The sequence below is a fragment of the Carassius gibelio genome, chromosome A8 (genome assembly GCF_023724105.1).
Source record: "Carassius gibelio isolate Cgi1373 ecotype wild population from Czech Republic chromosome A8, carGib1.2-hapl.c, whole genome shotgun sequence".
Taxonomy (NCBI): Eukaryota; Metazoa; Chordata; class Actinopteri; order Cypriniformes; family Cyprinidae; genus Carassius; species Carassius gibelio.
Genome location: NC_068378.1, coordinates 14,370,940 through 14,398,796, shown reverse-complemented (window position 1 = coordinate 14,398,796; position 27,857 = coordinate 14,370,940). Strand labels below are relative to the sequence as shown.

Here is a 27,857-nt window from a genome sequence, read left to right as displayed (position 1 = left end):
GCGCTGTATGACGGATTTTTAAAAATCTGACATTTTCTAGGACAGAATCCAGCAGGATCAAATTAATGTGAGCAACAGTGTTTTGGTGCAGCAGCGCCGATGTAGTTCACTTAATGTGCAGCGCAGTCACACGCGCTCCACATTTCGGATAATTTTATACAATAATGTCAGTTGAAAACATTGCAATTGTGCTTTAAAATACAACAACGAGCACCACAAAACCATTTAAAGAGGCGCGTTCAGCGTTCTCCGTGCGGGATTGGAAACTGTCAACAAAGTAAAATGACCTCAAAAGTATGGCGCGCTCTCTTCATTTTATCAAATGATCATAATCGCATCTATTCATTTTATAATCCTGCTACTAGCATTTTATTCAGACTAAAACCTCTTTAATTCAAGTGAGAAAGCGTTTTGTGTGTGTGTGTGGCTTTTGCACATCCTGTCATACCGCTGACTGCGTGCCTACAATAGACGCATTTTGCAGTATTATGGTTAACGATTAATCGATCGTTAATTTAAACGACGATCGATCATGGAAATAATCGAAATTTGACATCCCTAGTTCACTTACAAGGTTTGTACTGTAAACAGGGCCATAGTTGGGGTTTTCGGGACCCTGGTTCAGGTTGTACCAGTGGGCCCGGTTTTAAAGTGTTTAATTTGTATGTTCGTTCTGTTTTTTTGTTCATCAACATGCCCGCCACGTGCCAGAATGCCCTATTAAAGCCCTATTAGGCACGGTCACTTTAAGAGACAATGAATGCATCCAATATAACACACAACACATACGATTTTTTTCTCAACTGTTTACTTTAACTTAAGACATAACTGACAGTTTTTTTTTTCCAACATACTATCCAAGACAGGTATTTTCACATATTTGTAATTTTGTCGGTAACCGAGCAAAAACAGACAAATTCGGTGTTCAAGTGTTTTGAGACGCCTCTCTCTGCGTGAGCCCTGAACACCAGAACAGCAAACAGAACAGCTGTTTGTTTAAACTGCGATTTGTTTTTGTTCGTTGAGGTGCAGGGGGAACTTAAAGGAGAACTCTGCAAATGAGAGGTCGGTTCAGTGTTGCTCTCTGTGAGACGCGGCTCTCTCTCCGCGTGCGCACCGAGCACAGCGCGCGAGTAACCAGCTACTCAGTTCAGCTTTTCTGCGTCTTGTGTTTGAATGCTTTAAAGTCTTTTGAATGGTTACATTTGCAAGTGGCAAGGCTTAATAACACGTGAAAATGATAAGCTTTTGTGACGACATGCAGCAGTGGCCTGTCAACTGTCCTGAGATCGTCTATTAAAGGTGGGATATTTTTTTCCTATTGAAAGAACGATCATAGCTCACTATCAGCAGTTATTTTATCTATGTTCGTAATCATTTCTTACATATTATTGCTCGGTGTAAGAGATAAATAAAAGGTAAACGGTACCAGTAATTGTGTGTGTGAATTAGTCCATCTTTATATTATTGTGAAGCTGGGGGTTGTAAATTACCTAGTTCCTTCAAAAGTAGAAAAATATGCTACAATAAGTTTTGAGATTCTAAGATACTTTAGTGATAAATCACAGGACAGTGCTGACAAATGCGTTCCTCTGAGCACGTGATCTTCACAGCTATGAGTTTTCGTGCCACAATGCAGCTGTGCGAACATGGTAGCTCGATATAATAATACACATCTGATGGATCGTCTAATCGCTTGAACGTCCAAACCATAAAACGAATACAACTGACAAAGTTTAGTGAAGACTCAAGGCTCACCGCTCACGCGCCATCACTGTGTTGAACCAGCGTTCACCTCCGTGTTTTGCTTTTATGCCACTGACTGGCAGAATCAGGTGGCTACACACGCTTTTAAGGGGGAAGTATTTGAAAGAAATGTATTTATATATATACACACACACACACACATATATACACACACACACACATATATATATATATATATATAATATATATATATATATATATATATATATCAGGGTTTCCGTTGTCCGGTAATTGCCGGACATTGGCCGGAAAAAAAATGAAATGTCCGACAAAATTAAATCTCTCCGGTCAAATTGTCAGAATAAAATTTCCTAATAATCCCGCCCCCCCAACACAATCTGAATTTGAGAATAAGCCTAAAATGTATAAAGCAAAAATACACCGAACTTTGGCTATGTTATGAAGGAACAGGCTCGTTTGAAAGTTATTAAATATTATTACATGGCTTGGTTGAATTCCAATGTGGAATGCGGTCTGTTATTTCTTGATATCAGACCGCTGCGAAGCACTAGCGGCGCCAGGATTTTGATTGTAGGTGGGCCTCCAGAAAACTGGATGGGCCAGTTAAAATAAGCCAAAAAAATAAATAAATAAATAAAAACGGGTTCCCCTTTCATCTCCGTTTCAGCGCTTTTCTGGGCACTGCAGGACAGCGACTCAGTAGCCTACCTGAATTTAATGTGTAATTAGCATAGGTAAAAAAAAAAAAAATTCGTTTTAAATTGTTAAAAAGACATTTCAAGCTTTCTTAAGATATATTTCATGTCTGTGAGGCCTACGCTGAGTTTCGTTAAATTAGGATGAGATGCACTCCAGTTCACTAGCAATGCAAGTGGCCGCGAGGGCGCCTGCATGATTAGGCCTGTCGTCTGCTATATTTGCTTCTTATGTATTAAATCCAGGCAATTGGTTGATAAAAAAAATTATTAAAATTAATATACAATTTATACAAAACGAAATTCACTTCAAAAAAGTATTTCTACTAAACAAAACTTAATTAAGTGGTCAAAATCATGTCTGACCCGCTCCATGTCTCTCGATATTGCGCATCTTATCTTACTCGTGCGGTTCACTTTTCATAATCAACATAAATTAAAAAATAACATTATAATATTTTAACAAATATTAAACTAAATAAGCTTATTTAATGGCTACAACATGTATAGTAGACCTAGAATCTCTATTTGTACAAATTGCTGCACATTCATTTCATTCTGAATTTTGCACAAATAAGTTGAAAGGCATTTGTTTGTGCATGCATGTAAAACATCTGCAACTTTTATCAAGTTCACTGATAATACTGCGTGCATTTATGAATTATTATCTTAATCTATAATGAAACAAGGACGAAACATATGCTTTGTTTGTTTAGAATGGAATGGATCGCAAATAGATCCGAATGAAGAAATTAACCATAGTAGAAAATGTTTTTTTTTCCGTCTATTTGAAAGTTAGGCTAATAAACATGTTGCATTCGGCGGCCTGATTATGTCATTTTTTACGTTACATAGCCTGCCTCCAGTTTTCCTCACCTTGACTAATTAAGAGGCGATACTTGACCGGCATATCATCAAAATGTTCGGAAAAGGAAACCTCTGCCGGTCACTTTGACCGGCACCATTTTTTTCTAGCGGAAACTCTGATATATATATATATATATATAAATGTATTTACTTGTTTTTTCATGAATGTATTTTACAACAAAACAAAGAGCAATGTGTAACATTTTACCAGATTTTAGACATATTCACCTTATATTTGTAAATAAAATATTTCATTAGATTTTATAAAATTATTGTAGATTTATATAAATTATTGTATTGTAGAATCATATAGTAGATTGTAATTATCACACAAAAGAGTGATTATCAGCTCAACACAGAGAAGTATACAAATTCTAAATAGTTTTTTTTTTTTTTACTGTGCCATTATCAGAGTGGATTGGTATCGGCAGATACCGATACTCAGAATTTATGGTATCGGATCTGCAAAAATGGTATCGTTGCGTCCCTAGTTAAGACCCTGCATTGTGGTGCTTAAAAAAAAAAAAAATAATAATAATATATATATATATATATATATATATATATATATATATATATATATATATATATATATATATATATATATATATATATATATATATATATATATATATATATGCAATGCTAATCGACATCGCCTAGTGATTATCGACATTTCACTGCTTAGAATACTATAAAATAGAGGTCGACCGATATATCGCTCGGCCAATATCGTGCCTATATTTGTCATTTTTTAATATATCGGCATCGGCCGATATCCGTGTTTTGTAGCGCCGATTTAAAGTCAGGCACGTCGGCGGACAGCCCCGTGTTATTGGTGCGGTGGAAAGTGCTGCTGCAGCCACTGCATGTGAAGCTTTTGGAAGATTCAACAACAGACCTGCGAGATAAAGGTAGTCAGAGAATTTCACTCTGTAAATGGGGTGGAGAAGTTGTCAGCTCTTACAAACACTGCAGCGTGATTGAGGGCTCGGTTACTCTGCCCCGCTCACAGACAGCAGAGACAGACGTCCTGGAGCTGCCCAGAACGGTGTATCACATGTGTTCGGAAGCATGGTTTGATGCAGACAATAACCAGTTTTCCATCCAACTCATTTGTATTTAGGGATGTCAATATTTGATAATTTCCATGATCGATCGTCGTTTAAATTAACGGTCAAGCAATAACCTTAATGCTGCAAAATGCGTCTGCAGCGGTATTATTATTATGTGCAAAAGCCACTTGGAAAAAAAGCTTTCTCACCTGAATTAAAGGGGTTTTAGTATTAATAAAATGCTAGTAGCAGGACTGTAAAATGAATAAATGTGATTATGATCGTTTGATAAAATGAAGAGAGCGTGCCATACGTTTGAGATCATTTTACTTTGCTGAATGTTTTCTGTCAAGGAGACCGCTGAATGCGCCTCTTTAAATGGTTTCGTGGTGCTCGTTGTTGCTATAGTAGTGGTGCAACGGATCATCATTGATCCGTGATCCGTTCAGATCAATATCTTCAGTTCAGCATACGCGTGACCCGCGGATTGATTTATGAAAAAAAAAAAAAAGTTGCGCATGTTCAGTCCACACTCAGTGATAATGCCGAGCGGAGGAGCTTGAACGCCCCGCGCATTTTGGCTTCCCTGTCAGATATAATGATGAAGGAAAGAGGTTAGAGTGAAAAGATTGTGCCAGATCTTTATGAACAGGAGAAGAAAAAAGTTGTGGATGAACTATCCCGAGCATCCTCTGTTGCGCTGACGACAGACGTGGACGTCCAGGGGGACGGAGAGCTCTGTGATGATAACTGCTCACTTCATCACAGCAGACTGGGAGATGAGAAGTCCTTATTATTATGTTAAAAAGAAGATATTATGCCATGTGCACTAAGTCCATACGAGGACGAGCGAGCGCGGGTTTGACTAGATGTATTTGGAGGTTATTGCTCACGTCTCGTTCTGCACATATCCAAATGTTTCCATATTCGCAATGTATCTGAATGTTAAACTATAATATTTTTTTTAATGTAAACTAGACGGAAAAATCATCCTCTTCACATGAGCAAAAACGTCCTTTGCATAACAGCAGAGAGGACCGGTATAGGGTGTATTTAAACTGACCAGTGTAACTTTTTAAATGTTTGGTTGACTCTACTTTATTTTAATAATGTACAGACTGCGATGTAAGTTTGAAATTAGAATGCACTTTAGGTGTTCTGTGTCATTTATACCAAACACAAATGTTGCTGGTTGCTAGTGTCTTTGCAGCACTACTGTTATTTATTTTTTATATATTAATTTTTTTATATTTTTCAGTTTAATTGATTTTTATTTCTAAAATTGTATTTAAATGTATATTTAAGTTTACATTTATGTTCCAACAAACTTGAAAAATTCTACTTGATAAATGTAAATGCTCTAAAACTTTTATGTAAATGATTGACATATATATATATATATATATATATATATATATATATATATATATATATATATATATATATATTACCTGTTTTATATATTTAATACTTGGTCAGTTTATTAATTTTAGTGCACTAAATTAAGATGAATGAAGAGATGGTTCAAGTCAGTGCTCAATAAATTATGATAGGTTTAGAAAAAATGTGTTGTGCATCCACTTATTATTAGTCTGACATTTTAGTATGCAAATCAAGGGGAAAACTCCAAGATATCGGCCCTAAAAATCGGCAGCACATATCGGCCATCGGCTGACCCTGACCTCTAAACATCCGCATCGGCTATAGAAAAACCCATATCGGTCGATCTCTACTATAAAATATATCGCGTGCCTTATTCCGTGAAGCCACATCATCTCACGGAGGGATTTAATTCAAACACTCGAATGATGTTTTGAGTAAAAACATGTTATTAAATGTGGTGTTTTCACATGCTTTACGATGAAGCAGCATTTACACAGAGCTGTAGTTAACTGGCAAGCTTCGAAAACAACTCCATTATCTTCAGATTTAAATACAAGTGCTTCTAAGTAACAAAATGCTGTAACAATCACGTGTATGTCTCAAATCACTGCAGCCTGCCCGTTTGCTGTCTGTCTCGTCAGGCTCTTGCCTACCTAGTCCGACCTCTACCAAAATATTAATATACGTTATATGAATTCAAATTTATAGCTAATCGACAAAACCATTGTCATACACACAAAACGAACACCGTGCTTAATACAAAGCGGTGTACAGCATTACACCAGTGGACTCGCACAAATCTGACCCTGAGAAAAATCACGTAATAAATCTTTATTATACGATCACTTCAAAGACAATATCAACACGCATCAGAGCCATAAGTAGCTGCACTGAGGAGTAACAAAGTAAAGAGCGAATCTTTTCCTGCTCCAGAGCGCGTGGTTTTGAGATATTCCCCGTGGCGCGAATCTAATCCATTGACGAACTATCGACGGCATGACAGCGGTCAATGACACAGCTCTTACTCACCGAGAAGAGAATCCAGTCCTCTGGAGAGGCTTTAACGTGCTTCGGATATCAGTATAAGAGACCTCGTGTAATGAAGCGAATTTCAGCGCGGAGATTCCTAAACGCTCCCTTCAGCTCTGGCGACCATGTTTGTCCTGACTGACTGACTCACTGACTGTTACTGGTGAGCTGCATCCGGGCGCTTGAGGAATCAGGGGGCAGGAGCTTCCCGTGTACGGAGAAAAAACGGGAAAGAACGAGTGGAGAACCTGTCAATGTAACGTCCTGTCCCACTTCAGCTCAAGTATCAACCAAATGGTTGCGAATTTGAGCAGATGGGCTTTTATTAGGTTCATAATGGGCTGTTTTAGATATGGCTGTTATAGAGATGTATTCTGGTGGGTGCACGAGGTCATTGTTTGTCTGTAATGTTGTCGTGACCTCGTGACGACAGATCGATTCTTATCCGTAATGAAGCTCGATTATGATAAGAATACAATAGGTACCATACCATTACTTTATTGTAATATTTATATGTTTTATGTCTATTGCGGAAAGGGGGCAGGTAGTTTTCAACATACGTAATGTTACGTAACACCATTCGCGCGTTCTCAACACATGAGCACCACACGAGACTAGTGATAGGATATCCAACTCCTTTCCGAGTTTCGGTTCTTTTAATGATTCAGTTGGGTGGAGGGTGGTTGTAATATTATCTGTGAATCTTCGCATAAAAAAAATAGAACATAAATAAGGTTTGCATTTGATTAAATACTGTTTTAACATAATTAATATATCTATTCATTTTAATATTTTTTGTATTATTATTTATTTTCGTGAATGAGTCGTTATAAAAATTCGTTGAACAGAATCAACTATAGAGGGATTCGTTTACAAATCGGACACCGCTATCAGCTATCAGAGCCGGAGACCCCTTCAGAAGAGCAAGACAGATTCACTAGCTCATCCTAGACATACATCATCAGAACATTAACATTTATAAATAATTATTTTCTCTGTTCTTTACGGATAAATAACGTACAGGCAGCCTATATGGATATATCAATATATGACCTATATATATATCAATCAGGTATGCGTTTCTGTATTTTAACTATATATATAGTTAAAAAATATCTTATAACGGCACTTTGAAATAACATGTCTTTGATTATGAATAAGGTCTATATCTCAGTAGATATATCTATAATGTCCATTTAAATACATTTAAATTACTTTAGGGCTTAATAGTTTTTGAGTTTTTTATTTTTATTTTTATTTTTCTTCCAAGTACAGCTATGAGGGAAAACCCCAAACTTGGTGAATAGCGCCATCTGCCGTTTCATGCCCATATGCAAATATTGATTTAGTCCGAAGTCTTGGATGCCTGACCACCCAAAATCTATTACATCAAATAAAAATAAAAAAACACAGTGACGATTTTAAACGTCTCCATCTTAAAAATAACTCCCAGCTTGAATCATATAACAAACCGCTGACTAAGGAATTAGTAATATGGCAGAAAACAGTTCAAGCTGTTCCTGAGTGGGCAAACAAAGCATTTTCTATGAAACCTGTTAAGCTGATTTTTTTAACCACTAGACAGCGCTGGAGCTGCTTAAATACCGTGAGTCCTTGATACCAGAGAGCTCAACACTGCAGTGCCAGACACGTATGGAAGCATATGGGTAGCATTATTCAATTTGGGGTGTAATATGCGAAATGACAATGCAATATGTAAAATGACAATGCAGTTCTGTATTTACATTTACATTTTCCAATACATTTGTGCAACGTTTGGTGCAAAATGAAAATGAAATTACATAATTTTCATTTGCCATTTCATACACCAGTTTTAATATGTAAAATGAATGCTAATTTTAACGCTTTATAAGTTGTCAAATGAAAATGTATTACAGAAATGATTAGAAATAACATGTTCAAGCAAAAACTGTGCTAAAAAAAGTGCTAGGTATAGTTTACAGTTTGTTAGAGAGTTCAACAGCTTGGGACAATAGTGACTAAAGTAGTGACTTTAGGTTTAACCTTTGGTGTTTTGGGGAGCCTTTAGTTAAATTATATCACTGATCTGGCTGGTTTAGTGACAATATTGCCAAAGTATTGAAGACATTTAAAATTTAAAATCCGTTCTGTAAGATCAAGGTAGCAGTGTGAAAGGATTTAAGTGCTGAAATGTGATTCCTCAGTCCGGAATGAGCCTACATTCTGTGACACAAATTCCCTCCTCTCTTTGATTTGGATAACAATAGGTGAGCTTACTCACATTAAATGCCACAACAGTCACAAAAAATAGGAATGTGAATTCTATCCTGGTGAGAAAGGGCAGAGTAGATTCTGATTGGCTGAGGGCGCTGTCAGCACTGTGTTTTGAAGCTTGTAGTCAGATTAAATAAGAGAATAAGAGAACCGTGGCAGTTAAAAGAGGGGCCAAGATAGCAGGAAGGACTCACTTTAACCCTTGAGAATTGCTGTCATGACGCTCGCTGAGATTATCTTCATTTTTACCGGGACTTGTGCTGTCCTGGTTTTTGGAGGGAAATTAGTATGCCTGTTTATGATGCTTGTCCCGAAGCTCTTCTGTCCTCTTCCTGAGTCTTTTTTCACCACACTAGGGAAATGGGCAGGTGAGAAACACCAGCATTTTACATTTTATTTCCTGTATTTTTGTGTTGAGCATGCATTTTCTATATAAACCAACCTTTTTATACATGAAAGATTTTAGCAAAAAAATTAATAATAAGAGAGAAAGTAGTAATTCTAAACTTGTGACATGTAAGCTAAATAATATATGTAAAAATGCTAAATTTTGTTGGTAACCCTTTATCATAGCTTTCATTAAGAATATAATTTCAAATGAATACATTAAATATTGCTTAAAAGTTCATTAGTTTGACATTTTAAAATCAGTTAGCAGTTAGAAATGTCATGATTTAAGCCTTTTAGAAAATGCAGGTTAATTATATCTTCTGAACTGACCCCCCGCTGTACCTTGAGGGAACCCTGGTTGAGAACAATGGATTTAAAGAATGAGAGTGAAAGAGAGTGAACCATGTAGCCCTCCTACAAACCATCACTGCCTTAGTTTTGGCCCAGGAACAAGGTTCTCATCTTACTTTAAATTGTCCCTTACAAAATGTCTTGATTTCCTAAACAGCACGTTTATTGTTAGTAAAAGAGTGACCATCCTTATGGCTTTCTTGAATTCATACTGTGTATAGAAGTTCAGAAACAAAACAAAAAACAACAATTCCAGCCATTTTTTTTCCCAAGCTTCCCTTCCATTCCGGCACTGAGAGAAGCAGAGAACAAAAGGCAATTAGAACAGTATGTTCCAGGACATTATTACTTTTTTTTATGTTTCTTGACTTTGAATGGTTGTTCCTGCTCATTTGAAATCAAATTAACATTACTTTTTCTCTATTTCTGCAACTATTCTTTCACTTTAAGGCTTTGAAATGTTTTTCCTGGTGTCTGTGTCTGTCTGTCTGTGTGTGTGTGTGTGAGTGAGGGAGAGAGAGAGTCTGTGCATTACAATGTGCCTTTGCGGGGGGTGTTTTCTAGAATGTTTAGGGACAATACATCTGCTATTCCTTTCACTTTAAATAAATAATCGTGACAGTTTTGCAAGATGTTGTGCATATCGGTTCAGCCTGTATGAGTGCACGATTGAATGCTGTAAGATTTGCATTCATATACATTATAAACATATTAGAATGGTTTTTAAAGGATCATGTGACACTGAAGACAGGAATAATGACTGCTCAAAAACTTTGCCATCACAAGAATTAAAAATAAATAATAATAATAATAATTGTATATATATATATATATAGAGAGAGAGAGAGAGAGAGAGAGAGAAAGAGAGAGAGTTATATGTTATAGAAGACACACATATATAAGTTATGTTTCAATGCAATGTAATGCAAGTACAATTAATAATATATAAAACACAGGTAACACAATAAGAACCAATTTATTCACTAACAATGAGCAATAAATTTATCCAAGAGAGCTGTTGATTGTTTGCTTCAGTTGCACTACCAAGGAATGAAATGCTCCAGTAAAGATCTTTTCATCCTGAGTTCATCAAAATGACCACAGATTACCAAAGTTGAAATTTAAATGGCTTTGTGTGCCATTGAGAAAGTGATTAGCTAAACCTGATTGAGTTTACATGTCATTTTGTAGAAGGGTTGGTCCTTTTTCCAACTCAAGTGAATCTGTTTTTTTTTTTCTTTCTTTCTGACATGTTGGAGTTAAATATTTCAGTAAATACAGCTGGATAAAACAAAAACTATGTCCATCTTCATTTCAGGCTGCAAAGCAACAAAATGTGATTATTTTAAAGGGGGTGATTCTTTTCTATACCACTGTAATTAATCATTTTAATATTTTTTTTTTTTTTAAGTGACGTCTCATTCAGCCAAGTATGGTGACCCATACTCAGAATTTGTGCTCTGCATTTAACACAATACAAAGTCCACACACACAGCAGTGAATGAACGAACACACACACACACACACACACACATACAGAACAGTGGGCAGCATTTTATGTTGCAGCACCTGTGGAGCAGTTGGGGGTGTGATGCTTTGCTCAAGGGCACCTATCGTGGTATTGCTGGCTCGAGATTCGATCCCACAACCCTAGGGTTAGGAGTCAAACTCTCAAACCACTAGGCCCCGACTTCCCCAAATACATAATAAAAACTGAGACAAGCCAACTAAAGACTGAATTGTTCACATTTGAAACATTCAAAATATTTAACTTATCTAAGATTTCACTGAGATTTTAAAGCAGGGTACTACTTGTACTTCTTGTACACCAAGAAAATTGACACAAAGAAAGAACGAAAGCATGGGAAATGTGAAAGAAAGACACAAAAAAGCCATTTTCACCCCGCAGAGGACAACACAAACTTTAGTTCAAACCTTTCTAGTCTACGAAAGTAATGGTAATAACATCTTACATAATTTCCTCTGTTTTATAAACTGGCTATCCCACTAGCCCTCCAACACCCCTTTTCTTCCCACACCAATGTGAACTGCTCAGATGGACAAACAGTGGTGGAGAGAAGATGACTTTTCACACATATGCACCACCCATGCTCCCTGTTTGTTTAGTGAATTGGTGGGTACACACAATCTGTTCAAGAATGTTGTTAAAGCAAACAGACATTGACTGGCTTTCCTCTGAAGTGTGAGATTTTCAAAGAGAGTGTCAGGAAACAGATTGACTATCATGTTCTGAATACACTTGATGCAAAAGCTTATTTTTTGTAATACAGATGTAAATTATGTACAGGTTATAGTTATTTACATATATATATATATATATATATATATATATATATATATATATATATATATATATATATATATATATTCAGTGTATTAGAAACAGGTAACATTAAATTATTATTCATACATTCCAGTCTAATACAGAATATTTCATCTGTTTCAGTGGTCACTGGAGGGTCAGATGGAATAGGAAGAGCATATGCAGAAGAGGTAACAAGAAAACCACCTTGTGGAAACTGTGATTTGCTGTGACAATATCGATTTTAGATTAGATATTAGATTAGTTCAATTATCATGTATAAGGTCATGCAAGTATAGGGTTAAAAGGTAACAGTAAACATAATATTTATTCAGCAAAGAAGCATTAAATTGATCAAAATTGCAAGTAAAGAGATTTCTAAAGTTATAAATATTTATATTTCAAATCAATGCTGTTCTTTTGCACTTTAACTCATCAAAGAAATCTGAAAAATGCATCCTAGTTCCCTTTTGAATGTTCAATTCACATTGTGTTTATGTATGGGAAAACTCCTGTTTTACTCTGTACTGAAGATTTGTACACGTTTGTGTTGCTGCAAAAACTAATGGTGCTTTAGCCTGCCAGAAGGGGCAGAGCAGACCTACAGTATATATATAAGTCGGCTCACAGCGCCATTCATCAGATCATTCTCCTTCAGCGACAAGGATCATCTCTTTGCTGACTCTGGAAAAAGTCAAGAAGCCAAGCAAGAAGAAACACCAGCCCTGCTCGCCGCCGTCGAAGAAGCCTGAATCATTGAGGACTCACTGTGGCCATCACTTCCTCCTAAAGATTTCTCAGTCGCATTGTTTCATATGTTGTGCCGCGAGTGTGGTTCATGCAAGGACCCCTTGCATGAGATGGACTGGCACAGTGAGTCTCTGCAATGCACACACAGAAGATGTACTCTCTGAAGTCTCTTGGTTCCGTTGTGAGAATATGAGACTTTCCTATCTCTGCTCGTGGATCGCCTTTTTCCGTAAAGGCGGTCCTCCTCACTCAGCCCTCCCATTTCCTTACTCTCCTTAGAGTAGAGGTGGAGGATCTGGCCCTATTGTGGTACCTGCCGGGAAGCTGTCGACCATTCTCTCACCAACACCCCACCCTGTTTTTGCTTGCGGTTCATGGCGGGCTCTCCAAGATGTGGCGCACCCCCTACTAGGCCCGAGTAAATCCCTTTATAGCATCAGCTCTAACCATCATTGACAGCACTGACGACAAGGGATACAGCAAGCTCCCCCCTCTGGAGGAAGTGGTTGCAGCTCATCTGTGCCCATCATCTGCCCTCCTGTTTAAGGCCCATGCAGCGTATCCCTATAAGCTCTGCAGGACCACCTCTGCACTGGCCAATAGGGTTTATGGAGCAGCCGACTGGGCTAGGTCAGCACTGCATACAATGCTTCTCTGCAGCATGGATGTGTCTGGCCAAGATCACCAGGAGGCTTTCAAAGAGCTGTGCACAGCAGCAGATCTGGCTCTGTTCGGCCCCGCTGTGAACGGGTTTGCAGTGAGGTTTTTGGAGGCTCAGAAGACATCTCAGGCACTGTGTCACTTCCTCCCCAAGCCACTGCAAGCCGCCAGAAGAACCCCACCACTCAGGCTCCAAAGCTGGTGCAGCCTCAACCCCAATGCAAATCTGAATCTGGGCTGCAACAGAGCTCCCGGGCAGTGAAACACTTCCCCTTTCTGAAGCATCATGGTCTCCTCCCATGAGTTGTGCTGGACCCCAAGCTTCCTAAGCCGTCATTATGCACTAGAAAGGAAGAGGAGGGGGCTCTGTCCTCGTGCACTTTCAGAAGGTTTGCAATGCCTTATATGTGTGAGGGCCCATTCTAAACGAGGGATGGCCACTTCCTGGGCGTTGTCCAGTGGAATATCTATTGGTGAGATCTGTGCGCCTGCCTGTCTGTTTGATGTTCCACTCTTCTCCTTGGGCAAAGTGGTTTTATTAGACCTCTCATCTACCAGCTTGGGGCGTAATGTGCTCAGGCTTTCAGGGGTTGTTGTTGGTGCTCCGAGATTGGGCTTGCAGAGCAGGAGATCCTGTATCTGCTCAAAGCACACAACGTGAAGTGAACATTAGAAAGGCAATGCTCTTGTCACTGACGTAACCTCGGTTCCCTAAAAAAGGGAACGACTGTTGTGTCACTTGCCCGCTATAAGCTGCCCAAATCAATGATCTATAAGTCTAACATTCTGATGAATGGCACTGCAAGCCGACTTATATACAGGTTGGCTCCACCCCTTATGGTGGGCTAAAGTGCCATTGGTTTGTGCAGCTACATCAATGTGAACAAATCAGGCGTCAGTAAAGAGTAAAACAGGAGTTTTGCCCATGCATACACTCAATGCTCATTCACTTATTTCAGGGAACTGAGCATACGTCAGTAACCGGAGCATTTCCACAAAAATATTAACCAGCACAAATGTTTTCAACATTAAAGGAAGAAATTAATTCAGCTCTTGCCTCATATTAGACTAGGCTGTTCTTGTAAAAATGTGTTTCTCTACAGCTTTCCAAACTAGGTATGAGTGTGATCATCATCAGCAGAAATCAAGAGAAACTTGCCAGAGCAGCAAGGAAGATCGGTAAAGCATTTACTGCTGGAATTCCAGCTTCTCGACTTGTCTGTAATCTTAGAGCTCAGTTTCACCAGCATTCTTTTCTTGTTCTGACAGAGCTCACTACAGGACAGGAAGTCAAAGTAATAGCTGCTGACTTCACCAAAGATGACATATATGGACACATTAATGAAAACATCAAGGGTTTGGATATTGGTATTTTAGGTCAGCATCAGATGTCTCAATGTGCCAAAGTATTTATTTGAAGGGTTAGTTCACCAAAAATGAACTACTCAAGTCATCCTAGGTGTACAGGTGCTAATTCCATTCAAAAAGTGAAACTTGTATATTATATTCATTCATTACACATAGACTGATATTTTTTCAAATGTTTATTTCTTTTAGTATTTATTTCAGTTTCTCAGAAAATTTTTATATTACTTAAGACCACCACAAAGAAAGGATTTTAAGAAATCTTGGCCAACTGAAAAGTATGAACATGAAAAGTATGAGCATGTACTGCACTCAATACTTAGTTGGGGCTCCTTTTGCCTGAATTACTGCAGCAATGTGGCATGGCATGGACTCGATCAGTCTGTGGTACTGCTCATGTGTTATGAGAGCCCAGGTTGCTCTGATAGTGGCCTTCAACTCTTCTGCATTCTTAGGTCTCACATATCGCATCTTCCTCTTCACAATAACCCATAGATTTTCTATGGGGTTAAGTTCAGACGAGTTTGCTGGCTAATTAAAAACAGGGATACCATGGTCCTTAAACCAGGTACTGGTAGTTTTGGCACTGTGTGCAGGTGCCAAGTCCTGTTGGAAAATGAAATCTGCATCTCCATAAAGTTGGTCAGCAGCAGGAAGCATGAAGTGCTCTAAAACTTCCTGGTATACGGCTGTATTGACCTTGGACCTCAGAAAACACAGTGGACCAACACCAGCAGATGACATGGCACCCCAAACCTTCACTGACTGTGGAAACTTTACACTGGACCTCAAGCAACGTGGATTGTGTTCCTCTCCTCTCTCCCTCCAATCTCTGGGACCCTGATTTCCAAAGGAAATGCAAAATGTTCAGAGATCATAACTTTGGACCACTCAGCCGCAGTCCCATCCTTTTTGAAGCGAGACACTTCTGATGCTGTCTGTTGTTCAAGAGTGGCTTGACACAAGGAATGCAACAGCTGAAACCCATGTCTTGCATACGTCTCTGCGTAGTTGTTCTTGAAGCACTGACTCCAACTGCAGTCCACTCTTTGTGAATCTCCCCCACATTTTTGAATGGGTTTTGTTTCACAATCCCCTCCAGGGTGCCGTAAATCCCTATTGCTTGTACACTTTTTTTCTAACACATCTTTTCCTTCCCTTCGCCTCTCTATTAATGTGCTTGGACACAGAGCTTGGACATCTTTTAGACAACTGTCAAGTCAGCAGTATTCCCCATGATTGTGTAGTCCACAGAACTAGAGTTAATTAGAGTTAATTAGCTGATTAGAGTGTGGCACCAGGTGTCTTCAATGTTGAATGAATGAATATAATATACAATTTTCACTTTTTTTAATGGAATTAGTGTAATAAATCAACTTTCTGATGGTCTTCTAATTATATGACCAGCACCTGTATATGACTTTCTATTTTAGACGAATCCAGTCGAAAATTATCTTTTATCTTTCAAGCTGTTTCATGGCACTCAGTGGGTGTTGCAAAAAAGTTATATATAAAGTGCCCTTCCATTAAAAACAGTGTTCTGAGCGGCACATGCACAAAGCTGACCTCCATACATCATCCGCCCCGAACTGCTTCCATGTACAACAGTGATTATTACGTTTTGAATATGTACATTTTTCTTACAAAAATACATCTAATGCTGGACACTGTTTTCATGGATGACTGATTTTTATTTAACTTGTTTTGGACTGATGCATGCAACATCTGCTGGGTGCCGTGAAACAGCTTGAAATATCAAAAACAATTTTTAATATAACTCTGACTGGATTCGTCTGAAAGAAGAAAGTCATATACACCTTGGATGACTTGAGGGTGAGTAAGTTATGGGCGAAGTTAAGGGTGAACTAACCCTTTAAAGTTCTAACATGTTCAACTGTGCTAATCCAATTTGTTATACTTTACTTTAAACACAGTGAACAATGTCGGGATTCTGCCCAGCCAAATACCCTGCAAGCTACTTGAAACCTCTGACTTAGAAGAAGTGAGGTTACCAATGGTTCATACAGTCATTGCTAATGCTTTTAATATTATAAAGCCTATAAAGAATATGCTACTGCCAGCTCTCATTAATAAAGTATTAGTCTTTGAAAATAACTGCAGGTATTACATATTGTAGTAATAGAAAATTACCCATAATAACTACATAGAAACATATTTTTTTTAAATCACAAATATCAGTAATGTAATTCTTTTTAAAAAAAAAAAAAATTCTTTTTTTTTTGTGATGCAAAAAACTGTTCAGTTAAAAGTTTTTAAAATAATTTCTTTCTTGTGAAAAACATTTTGATAATCTGAAGCAAGTTATGTGCATTGCAAAGGATCCATGGATTTTAAAGGTTCTTCATGGAGTCATAGATGCCAATAAAGAACCTATAGTTTTAAGATTGAGTTGATACAGTTTTGGAGTGTTTATCTCATATTGTCATTTATATATTTCATGTTGTGGCCTCTCCTAGAGAATACATGATGTTATCAACTGCAATGTAAAAGCCATGGTTAAGGTGAGTACCACTTACCACTCACCATTTACATTCAATTGAGGCAGTGGTTAGCAACTGCTGGGTCATATAGGGGTCACACAAAATTTAGCTCTGTTCCGATATGGTTGCAGAAAACAAGGAAAATTATTCTAAATGAAAAGAATAAAATGCAACTAATTATTTAATCGTGTGATTATCAAAAACAAACTGGTTGACTTTTAAACGTTGGGGACAAGACTCTTATTATCAGGAAAATATACCTTTCCTTCAAAGGCAATGCATCCAATCAAACATATTTTTGTAATTTGTTTTACTAAGTCTGTCGTGTTAATAATTTTTCTCTTTTTTTTATGCCTACAGAGTTTATAGAGTTATAGAGTTTAGGCCATCGTAATATAAATAGATTTCAATGTTTGACTTATTTATTATTATTATTATTATCATTATCTTATGATTATACTTATAGATGATAAACCATTTTGAATCACCACTTGATGTCAAGCATAAAATCCTAAAGAAAAGCCAGTTGAGAACCATTGGTTCTGAGAAAGAGATTTAATAATGTACTCACATCATTTTTATGTATTCAGATGTGCAGAATTGTGCTACCAGAGATGCAGCAAAGGTTTGGCCTTCTCTGTTCAATAGTTTTCTCATAATGTTTCATACACATTTTAACAAATGAAGAGCACACTGACCATGTATTTCCTTAGAGGAAGAGGAGTGATTCTGAATGTGTCCTCTGGCATAGCCAAAATACCCTGCCCCATTTACACCCTGTATGCCGCATCCAAGGTAAATTTACACAAGACATCTACACAAAGTTGAAACATTCTATCTTTTTCTGCAATTCAGATAACAGTCTGCACTGTATTAGCAATATCAACATATCAAAAAAAAAAAAAAAAAAAAAAAAAAAACCTTCAACAGGTTTTTGTTGAGAGATTTTCACAGGGTCTTCAAGCAGAATATAAATTCAAAGGAATTATTATTCAGGTGAGTAAAAAAAAACGTCATGCATGTAAAAGAATGCTATTTTGCTCTCTTTACCATCCAGAACTTACCCACACATTAGGTAAATAATGTTTTGTGTGTATTACATGTAAGATATCAAATGTCCTCATTCCCAAATTGTTATTTTTTTATTTTTTTATTAGACGGTGGCTCCATTTGGGGTGTCAACAGCAATGACAGGACATCAGAAGCCAGATATGGTCACATTCACACCTGAGGAGTTTGCAAGGAGCTCACTGAAGTATCTAAAACTAGGAGACCAAACATATGGCAGTGTCACTCATACCATACTGGTAATGATCTCAATGAGTGGTAATGAATGCAAATGACTTGCTTCACTAATAAATATTTAACATAATTAGGTATTGTGCCTGACCAACATGTAATTGATCTGTAGGGCGGGATTGTGCAGTCCATTCCCACCTGGGTCCTGCAGAGCAAAGCGTTTCAGCATCATTTCAGGGAATATGTGAAGGAGAAAGTCGGAAGCTGAGAGTTGTCCCTCTCTTAGTGTGTGTGTGTGTGTGTGTATGTGTGTGTGTGTGTGTGTGGTATTGAACATTTGATACTTTAAAAGCACAATTGTTGTGTTTGTTTGCACTAATTATGACAATGCTGCATGTCAAAAATATAAGGCTGGGAAAGAAAGGGAGAGGACTAAAAACTGGCAGGCCTTTGTTTGCCCATGGTCCTTCAAAATATATGCCATATCAGTGTCAATAATGGAACATATTATCATTATTAATCATAATCATGTCAGTAGACAGGAGATAGCTGCTGTGCTGACCTTGATAACATTAACAGAAGGTCAATCTCAGAAAGGCCAAATGACAGAGTAAAAGATGTGGCCTTGTTATTTTCTATCTATATTTTGCGATCAGAAAATGTTCTTATTTTTAGAGCATTTTATAAATAACATGAATAGCCCCAAAACACTTAAACAGATATTTGGCGCCACATACTGGTTAAATGCACTTTGACATGATGATCTTTAAAGCTTGAAGGTAATGTAATTGTTTGATATTGTTGTCATTATATCCCATTATATCAATTAATCACTGTATCCATAGCAAAATTACATAATGAAAACACTGATATGTAAACAGCACTTAAAGAACACGCACATTTTTTATTATTATTATTTATTTTAATATAGCCTACATATACATATCTAAATATCTTACAACAGTTTTTTAAAGTAACACTAGAATCACAGCAGTAATTACTGTATATTTACCTTCTTTTTTTTCGTTTTTTAAAGCTCTGTTTTAAAGAGCTACTAGTTGTGTTTTGACGTTCAGCCAGCAGAGGGCAGGTTTTTGATTCTGCAGCATTACAGAACCTGAAGCACATGACTTTTGGTGGAGTGATTGAGTGATTGATCTCTGTGTGGAGGCAAGGTTCATGTCTTGAAGATGTTGAGAAGGTAAAGGACACAAACAAGTGCAGTCTGATGGGGGATTTCCGTCGCAGATGTAGTATTTTAATAAAGTTGTTCACCCTTGAGCGAGCTGTTCTGATAAAAATACAGCTGACAAGATAACTATCAGTTTTCACTTATATGAAAGGGGTTTGTGTTTTTACTACAGGGAATTTCCACGGATAATTTATAATGCTACTTGTAACAGAAAAGACATTTATGTGTAATAAAGCTAAGGCAATAATTAAAATAAGTTGTATTCCTCTCTCTCTCACACACACACACACACACTATCTAGCTTGGTAGCTTTGGTGGATACGTAAAATAAAAACTGCACATCATCTAACAACCCAATCTGCAGGAAACCACAAAGGACCTTAAACCACTTTCTATGGTTTAAAATAGTGTAAAACTACCTGACCTATCTATCGCTGACCTATCATTATTCTAGATGGCTGATTTGATAGTATTAAATTAAATTAACTAGACTGCTATATAAATACCTAATCTTAAGTCTTCACTAACTAAACGTTTTGACGGAATGAATAAAATGTGATACATAGCAGTGTTTGACAACCTTTAATTTATATATATATATATATATATATATATATATATATATATATATATATATATATATATATATAATATATTTGAAAGTTATGAGTGTTTCTTTGGCCACTTTTATGTCTCAAAAGATATTATATATATATATATATATATATATATATATATATATATATATATATATATATATATATAAAATATCTTTTGAGACATAAATGTGGCCAAAGAAACACTCATAACTTTCAATTAAGTAATTGAATTGTGATAACAGGAACAGTCCATCACAAATTATTGTTAAGACAATCGGTTAATTCATCGTCATGAGTTTATTAACACAAGTTAAAAGTATTGTCAAGTACTTTACATGTGCTTGTGAATGTAAGCCAAGAATTGTTTTTCACAATTTTGTTTACTAAATTTTGCAACGTTTAACAGCTGCATTTAGTCATGTGCCAACAATTTGTTTTCATGTTTGACATATTTTTTGCTGAAATAAACAAGCACAAATGCTTCGTGTTTACATCAACAATGCGAACATGAAAGTAAAAGGACTGCTTTGCATTCACTCCGCATCTGATTGCTTGCAGTCTCAATGAGTTTTGCTTGTGTGGTCCAGCTTCAAGGGATACGAGTCCTTACACACATAAACAGCAGGCAGATGTAGGAGGACTGAATGTTTACCAAGCTCTCAATTCTATAAACAATGGACCAAATGACACTGAACTCTGGCAATCAAACAGAGAATCTGCCTTATTCCCCCATGGGTAAATATTTACCCTAATATATCAAAAAGTTCCATTGGTCATCGCCTGGGACAGACATAACATGCACAATTTGGAACCAAATAGAGCGTCTGAACTGTCTATTTGTATAATTTTGCCCTATTTTGGTGTTTGTCCTTTTTTTCTTTTCTTTTTTTTTTTTGGTGTTTGTCATGAAAACATCTCAAAACATCATCAATAATAATAACACTATCTGGGAAGTGGGGTCAGCCATGTTTGCTTACTTAAATATGTACTGAAACACTTCAAATCAGGTCAAGTGTAGAGCATGTGGGAAGTCTTTCAGGGGTTAGACCTTCATTTTGAGTGGGAGTTTATTGTTATACTGTTCCGATGGTTTTTGTGAGGTGTGATATTCAAGTTACTCATGTTACAATTAGTGGGAGAAAACCAGTGCAGCCGAAGCCTAAGGGCTCGCCTTAATGATGGTATACTTGTCGCCATGGTAACCATGGCTGTATTTTTCTAATAAAGTTAAGTAGGGGAATTTTTGTGGACTGGCTGAAAGTGTTAAATGAAATGAGTTAAGGTTTAAAATGAGTAAAGGATTTAAATGGATTTAAGAAGATAAAGAAAAAAATAACACGTTTTTATAATCATTTTCAACAATTATACATTTACATTAAACTTACATGTAGGAGACGTTTAATCCGAAATGACTTACAAATGAGGACAATAGAAGCAATCAAAACCAACAAAAGGGCAATAATATGTACTGTAAGTGCAAGTCTCAGACTGGTTGCTATCCAAGGGGTTCATTTATAAAACTCTCCATAGATTTCATCCTAAAAGTGCTGGGACAAAAGCTCAATTTTGCATACACTCAAATGTTTTCTAGATTTATAAAAGTGTGCGTATGCCAGAACCTGCGCAAATCCACCTCGACTCCTCCCTGAAATCAGCATATACTGAGCTTACAATGCCTAGTTTTACTATGTATAACCTCATCTGCATATCATTTCTATGCATAGTCCCATCCATCCACACCACATTTAACACTGTCAAAGGTACAAGACATTGAGGTAATACAAGATATGGACTTTAAATGCCATTTGTGCCATAAACGTTAATTTTTAATGCTAGAAATCATCCAGTACCCTTGTTATGTTTTAAAATAAATACATCAAAATATCCATTAAAAAACTGTTTAAAATAGTTCTCAGAATAATAATTTAGAATAGAGTTGATTTCATTTATTTCCACTGGCATTGTTTTAAAAAAAATAATTAATTAAAAAAATGAACATTAATGCAGTTTTTCTGATAAGGTGAACATCTTTTAGCTATTGTAGTGGACAAATATAGGCCTATATTTATTGAAGTGTAAGTACAATTATCTGACTCTGTGCATAACTGACAAATTATTTTAAAAAGGAAACATGCAGATCTTACCGTTTTCGCGAAATTTAACACAAAAAAAGAGTAGTTTACATCACATTATATTATTGTTGGTCATTAAACATTTATATCATAAAACAAATACTGAATATTTATTTATTTGTATCTTGCCTCACTTTTCAAGCGTCGCACTGGAATTCACCATCTGCTTCAGTGAATAAAAAGCCTGCCTTCTTTGTTTTGACTGTTGAATGTAATTTTGACATTAACAAGAGCTAGACCGCTGAGACAGAGCAGCCGCCCTAAATGTTTAATTTTTACAACTTTTTTTCATCCTAACAACTGACAAAACAGCATCAATATCAAATATTTTGGGGGACAAGTTGGCCATTTCTAATTTCCAACTTGTTATTCTCAGTGTCTATGGCAGTTATGGCCCCTGCATTTCAGTAACAAAAATCAAGGCACTTTTATTCATCAACAGGATGACAGTAAAATTAAAGCTGGCCTTTTCATCAGTCTGGACAGAGGCTGGGATAGTTTGCACACTCAGACATTGAAAAATAAGCAAAGTAAATCAGATTCAGCAGCTGGCTGATCTCATTGCTGACTGCAGTCTTGGTTATTGTATCAGGAAAAACAAACAGCTTGTATTACCTGTCCAGACTGAAGTGCAGTGCTGATGGAGGTGCTACTAAAACAAGCAAATCCCAAGATATTTTTGAAAATATCTTTGTGGAACATAAAGGAATAACCAGATGAAAGGTGATAATGGGAAGCAGGTGCCATATCCTTTCAGTTTGCAGATTGCAAAAATTGATAAAATATTAAATTTTCAATAGACTTATTCAAAACGGCATAGGCTAAGTAAGGGTTCCTCTTCAGGAACTCGAGCTGCGTCAAGCGCTACGGTTAACGCATCTAGTGTGAGCGACTCTGAATATTGTGTGTAATCAGTCCAATGGAAGAGTGTGACGTCACGGGTGGGGGGACGTAAGGTGCCCAATCTCTGGAGTTGGAAGCATGCTCTGCGGTTCCTTCCACCCAGGGAGAGAGATCGTCACTCGCCTCTCTTCCTCCGAGGAGGTTGATGAATGAAAGAGCGGGACATGGTCTGCCTTGTGGACACCCCGATTCAGCCTTCTGGCCTGTTCGGCGACGCAGTCAGTACTGTCGTTGACAGGTTTCAGGAGGCACGCTGAAACCTGTCAATTCCATAAGTTCCTCCCTCATCGCTCTCTTGGGGCTAGCTGGATAGCTGCCACCTTCTTCTCTTGCGGTCTAATGAGGCCGCGACCCACCTGGTACCCCATGTACTTCGCCTCGGCGAGGGCCAGATGACACTTCCGGAGGACGTCCATCAATCATTGGGACATGGCCGGGGCCCCGTATAGGCCAAAGGGAAGGACCCGGTGCTGCCAGTGGCCACTTGGGGTAGAGAAGGCCATCTTCAGTTTGGCCTGTTCCGTTAAGGGGACCCGCCAGTAGCCCTTGGTGAGGTTGAGGGTTGAGATGAACCGGGCCCTTCCCAAGCGGTCTTGGGTAGCAGTCAAATTCGGAGACTTCGTTCAGGTGACAGAAGTCATTACAGAAGCGGAGGGTGCCGCCGGGCTTTGGAACCATGATGATGGGGCTGAACCATGGGCTGCGTGATGGTTCAATTACCCCTAACCTCAGCATATCCTGTACCTCTTCCTCAATGGAGTGTCGCCGAGCCTCCGGGACACGGTAGGGCCGCTGTCGGACGATGGTCCCTGGTGGTGTGCAGACGTCGTGCTCCAAGACGTGGGTCCGCCCAGGCTGGGGGGAGAACACATCCCGAAACTGACTGACCAGGTGTTGAAGCTCTGTCTTCTTGGCGGCGGAGAGTTGGGGATCCATATCAAAAACCACGGGAGTCGAGCTGGTGTAGGCCGAAAGCTGGGGCCTGGTCCCGACCAACAGCTTCAGAAGATTGACGTGGTAGAGCTGATCCTCGTTCCTTCTGCCTGGTTGCTGCACACGGTACGTAACGGGACCAACCTTTTCTGTGACTGTGTAGGGCCCCTGCCAGGTGGCTAAGAATTTGCAGGCAGCCATGGGGACCAGCACCAGGACGTGGTCTCCTCGCTGGAACTCCCGTGGTTGGGCCGCCCGGTTGTAATGCCGCTGCTGCGCCTGTTGCTCCCAGATGATGGGCATGACTCGGTTGATCCGCTCCCGTATCTCATGCATGTGTTCTATGGTGGTGTGGCGTACCACCAGCTGTTGTCCCAAGGCCTCTCGGGCAATGTCAAGCAGACTGGTTGTCGGCCGAAGAGCAGCTTGAATGGTGTAAAGCCGGTGGAGGCCTGAGGGATCTCTCGCATGCAGAAGAGCATGTAGGGGAACATCTGGTCTCAGTCCCGCTTATCTTCAGCCGACGCTTGGCGCAACATCTGCTTAAGGGTCGGATTGAAGCACTCGACGAGCCCGTCGGTCTGGGGGTCCTTTAGGAGCTTGCAGATGTCTGCCATCAACCGGGACATGAACAGGGTGCCCTGGTCAGTCAAAATCTGGGAGGGGATGCCGACCCGACTCAAGAGGAGGAACAGCGGGTGGCATAATCCACAATGATGAGGATGTGTTCATGCCCCCGGACGGACTTCGGCAGTGGCCCCACCAAATCCATCCCAATCCACTCTAAGGGCACCTCAATGATGGGCAGCGGTATCAGCGGGCTGGGGGGAGGGGTCCGAAGCAATGTCAGTTCGCACGTTGGGCAGGCCTGACAGAACCGTCAATCTTGTTTTGGGCCCCCAGGTAGCCTGCCATCGGGTGTGCATAGGCTATTTCGATCACCGCCTCCTTCCTGCTGTGCGGGATCAACAGGGTTTTTTCCTCCCCCCTCAGTTGGGTGACACAGGTAAGCAGGCCACTGTTCATTATTAAGTGTGACATTGGGTGGGGTGCTGGCTGAAGCTCTTTTCCTTCCGCACCCTTACCTGAGCCCAACAGTGCTTGAGGCGGTCGTTTTCGTGCTGTTTCTTGGAGAAACCCCTGGCCCCAGTCACCTGCTGGAACAGATCAAAATACAGTTTATGAGATGGACAGGGTGACTTACCATCCCTGGGGCTGTCGGAGGCCAGCAGCACGGAACGTCATCTGGCTTTCCTGATGGGCTTCCAGGTTGGGCGGTTCCCGGCGAGACTGGCAGGCTGAGTGACGGCGGCGAGTAGGCGCTTGAATCCTGGCCAGTCCCTACCGAGGAGGACAAGGACTAGTAGATCCCTGACGAGCCCGACATCTATCGGCAAGTAGACTGTGGTGGTGAGCTGGGTGGTTCTGGCCTGATGGGTTTAGAAAATGACTTTCCGATTATGTTCTTGAGTTCAGGGCTCTTCTGCCTGTAGAATCTCCATAATTGGCTCAGTCTCTGCTCAGAATCATTCTTCAGAATCTTTTCTGAAACAAATCCCACACAGAGTCGAATCTAAAGAACCTAGCCATGTCTTCCAACTTCTGTCTGCAAGACCAAATTTCATCTTAATAAAAAATCAACTTATCTTTGAAACATAACTAACTGCAAACATTTTTCAAGCATGTTAATTTGATAATCTGTGGTAACTTAGCCTTGTATACGGGTCAAAGACAAATATGAAAAGGAATCTAATTTCTTAAAGATGTACTCTTTGTATTCATGCTGGTTTCATATGATTTGAACGTTTTTGAAGAGTCTCACCATAACTAACTAACCTTACCATGTCATAAAAAGGTTATATATCTTTTATATTTCAAGAGATTATGAACCTTGACACACAATCATAAGAGTCCAGGGGGCCCTTCATATATCATACCTTACATATCACCTGCTTTATTTTTTTCTTTAATGTTTCTGCAAGCTAGTTAGACCATATTTTACATATGAATAATCAGTTTAGTTGAAATTAAATGTACTATAGTATTCTAAGAGATTGTTTTGTTCTTCATGCACTGCAAAATACAGGCAGGGAGCAAGTTTATGACAGTCTGTATATTATACCATTAAACCACAGCCCATATGTTACAATGTAATAAGAACCAGAAAATTTGCTATAATGACTTAAAGCTACATAACACATGACATAACACATGCTCTTAAAGGAAGAGTTCACCCAAAATTAAGTCACCTTTTAATCACTACCATCAAGAAATGTCAAAAAAAAGTTAAATTGTTTTGTTTCATATATAAAGGCACAAGATTGTCACTGGGGCGGTAACTTTTTAAGAGGTACACTTTAGTACTTTTTAGGTACTAATGTCACTACAGGTATTAATATGTACCTTTAAGGTATCTAGCATATACGGACTCTTTAGGTACAAAAGTGTGCCTTTTGAAAAGTTACCGCCTCAGTGACAACTTTTGTACCTTTTTTTCTGAGAGTGCACCCTTTGTAGTGTCAAAGCAAAAGCTATCTATGAATCAAGGCCCTTACTGTGCGGAGTTGAATCACATTACAGCATCTATCAAGGAAAGGAGGATATATATATATACTGTGTGTGTGTGTCCACCATTACATGAAAAAAAACCTGTACATTTGTGAGATTTACTAAGGATAAAAGCAGAATAAAGAGGGGGTTTTGCTCATGACTTGGGAAATAGGTGGGTGAGAGGGCTGCAGGGTGGTCTTCCCTCAATCCTACAGCCCTGGGGTCCAGGCGGGGGCAGCAAACCATAGCTGTGGGGAGAACTGGCACATGGCCTTGCACTAGCAGGAATTTCCTCTCACTGAGTTGCTGTTCTAGAGTTTGTATTTTTAACCCAATTGACATGCTTATTTGCTTTTTGCAGAAATGACGGCTAGTTGGATCCTTGTGTTAGGAGAAAACCAAAGCATTTCGGATCAGAGAATAGAGTTACTACAGACTTACCTGAACATTCTACTTGGTGTCTCGCCCACTATGACAGTGACATTGCTGTGGCGGTAAGAGGTTTTGATGGTGTGTGTGAGCGGATGCTCAGTGTAGGGTCTGCCAAATGCCTGCAGTGTCTGACCTCCATCAACATGATCTGTGAGTACAAGATTAAATAACTGGCTATATAACACAATAAATACACTAAATGTTAGAGTTGGGCTCTAAAATGTATTTAACAAACCACTCCCCAAAAATCAAGATTCTTTTCTTAATAATTCTGGACTGATGAACCAAAAATATTATATCTGGAATTTTGATATAAATTATTATATACAAAAAAATCATCAGATAAATGTCATGCTGTGTGCAACACTGACAAATATCACACATCGGACAAACCTTTTCAGGAAACCTTTCTCGGCCAAGGAAAAGTCATGCATTTATATTCTACACCAATTCATATTAAAAGTAATATTATCTTTTTTTAATCGATATCATTTTAAACACATCAAATGTAATTTTACCACAAT

General features: G+C 38.5%; 2 protein-coding genes across 5 annotated transcripts in view; one reads left to right on the top strand and one right to left on the bottom strand.

The window, feature by feature from the left end:
• LOC128018541 (sodium-dependent phosphate transporter 2) overlaps positions 1-7,172 on the bottom strand; it is a 41,771-nt gene extending 34,599 nt beyond the window's left edge. For 3 of the 4 annotated variants that reach the window (XR_008184903.1, XM_052604111.1, XM_052604113.1), the window contains exon 1: positions 6,758-7,053. The gene's annotated coding sequence lies outside the window, so the exon portion shown is untranslated. Of the gene's footprint in view, positions 1-6,757 lie in introns of all 4 variants that reach the window. The other variant, XM_052604112.1, reaches the window with a different exon arrangement.
• A 966-nt stretch (positions 7,173-8,138) lies between these two features.
• Positions 8,139-20,040, top strand: LOC128018539 (17-beta-hydroxysteroid dehydrogenase type 3). Its single transcript, XM_052604107.1, has 11 exons — positions 8,139-9,381; positions 12,222-12,268; positions 14,591-14,666; positions 14,757-14,864; positions 16,787-16,854; positions 17,330-17,374; positions 17,944-17,978; positions 18,067-18,148; positions 18,284-18,349; positions 18,511-18,660; positions 18,765-20,040. Exons 1-11 carry the CDS (start codon positions 9,231-9,233, stop codon positions 18,858-18,860), a joined length of 924 nt encoding a protein of 307 aa, XP_052460067.1. The 5' UTR covers positions 8,139-9,230; the 3' UTR covers positions 18,861-20,040.
• Positions 20,041-27,857: the final 7,817 nt, after the last annotated feature.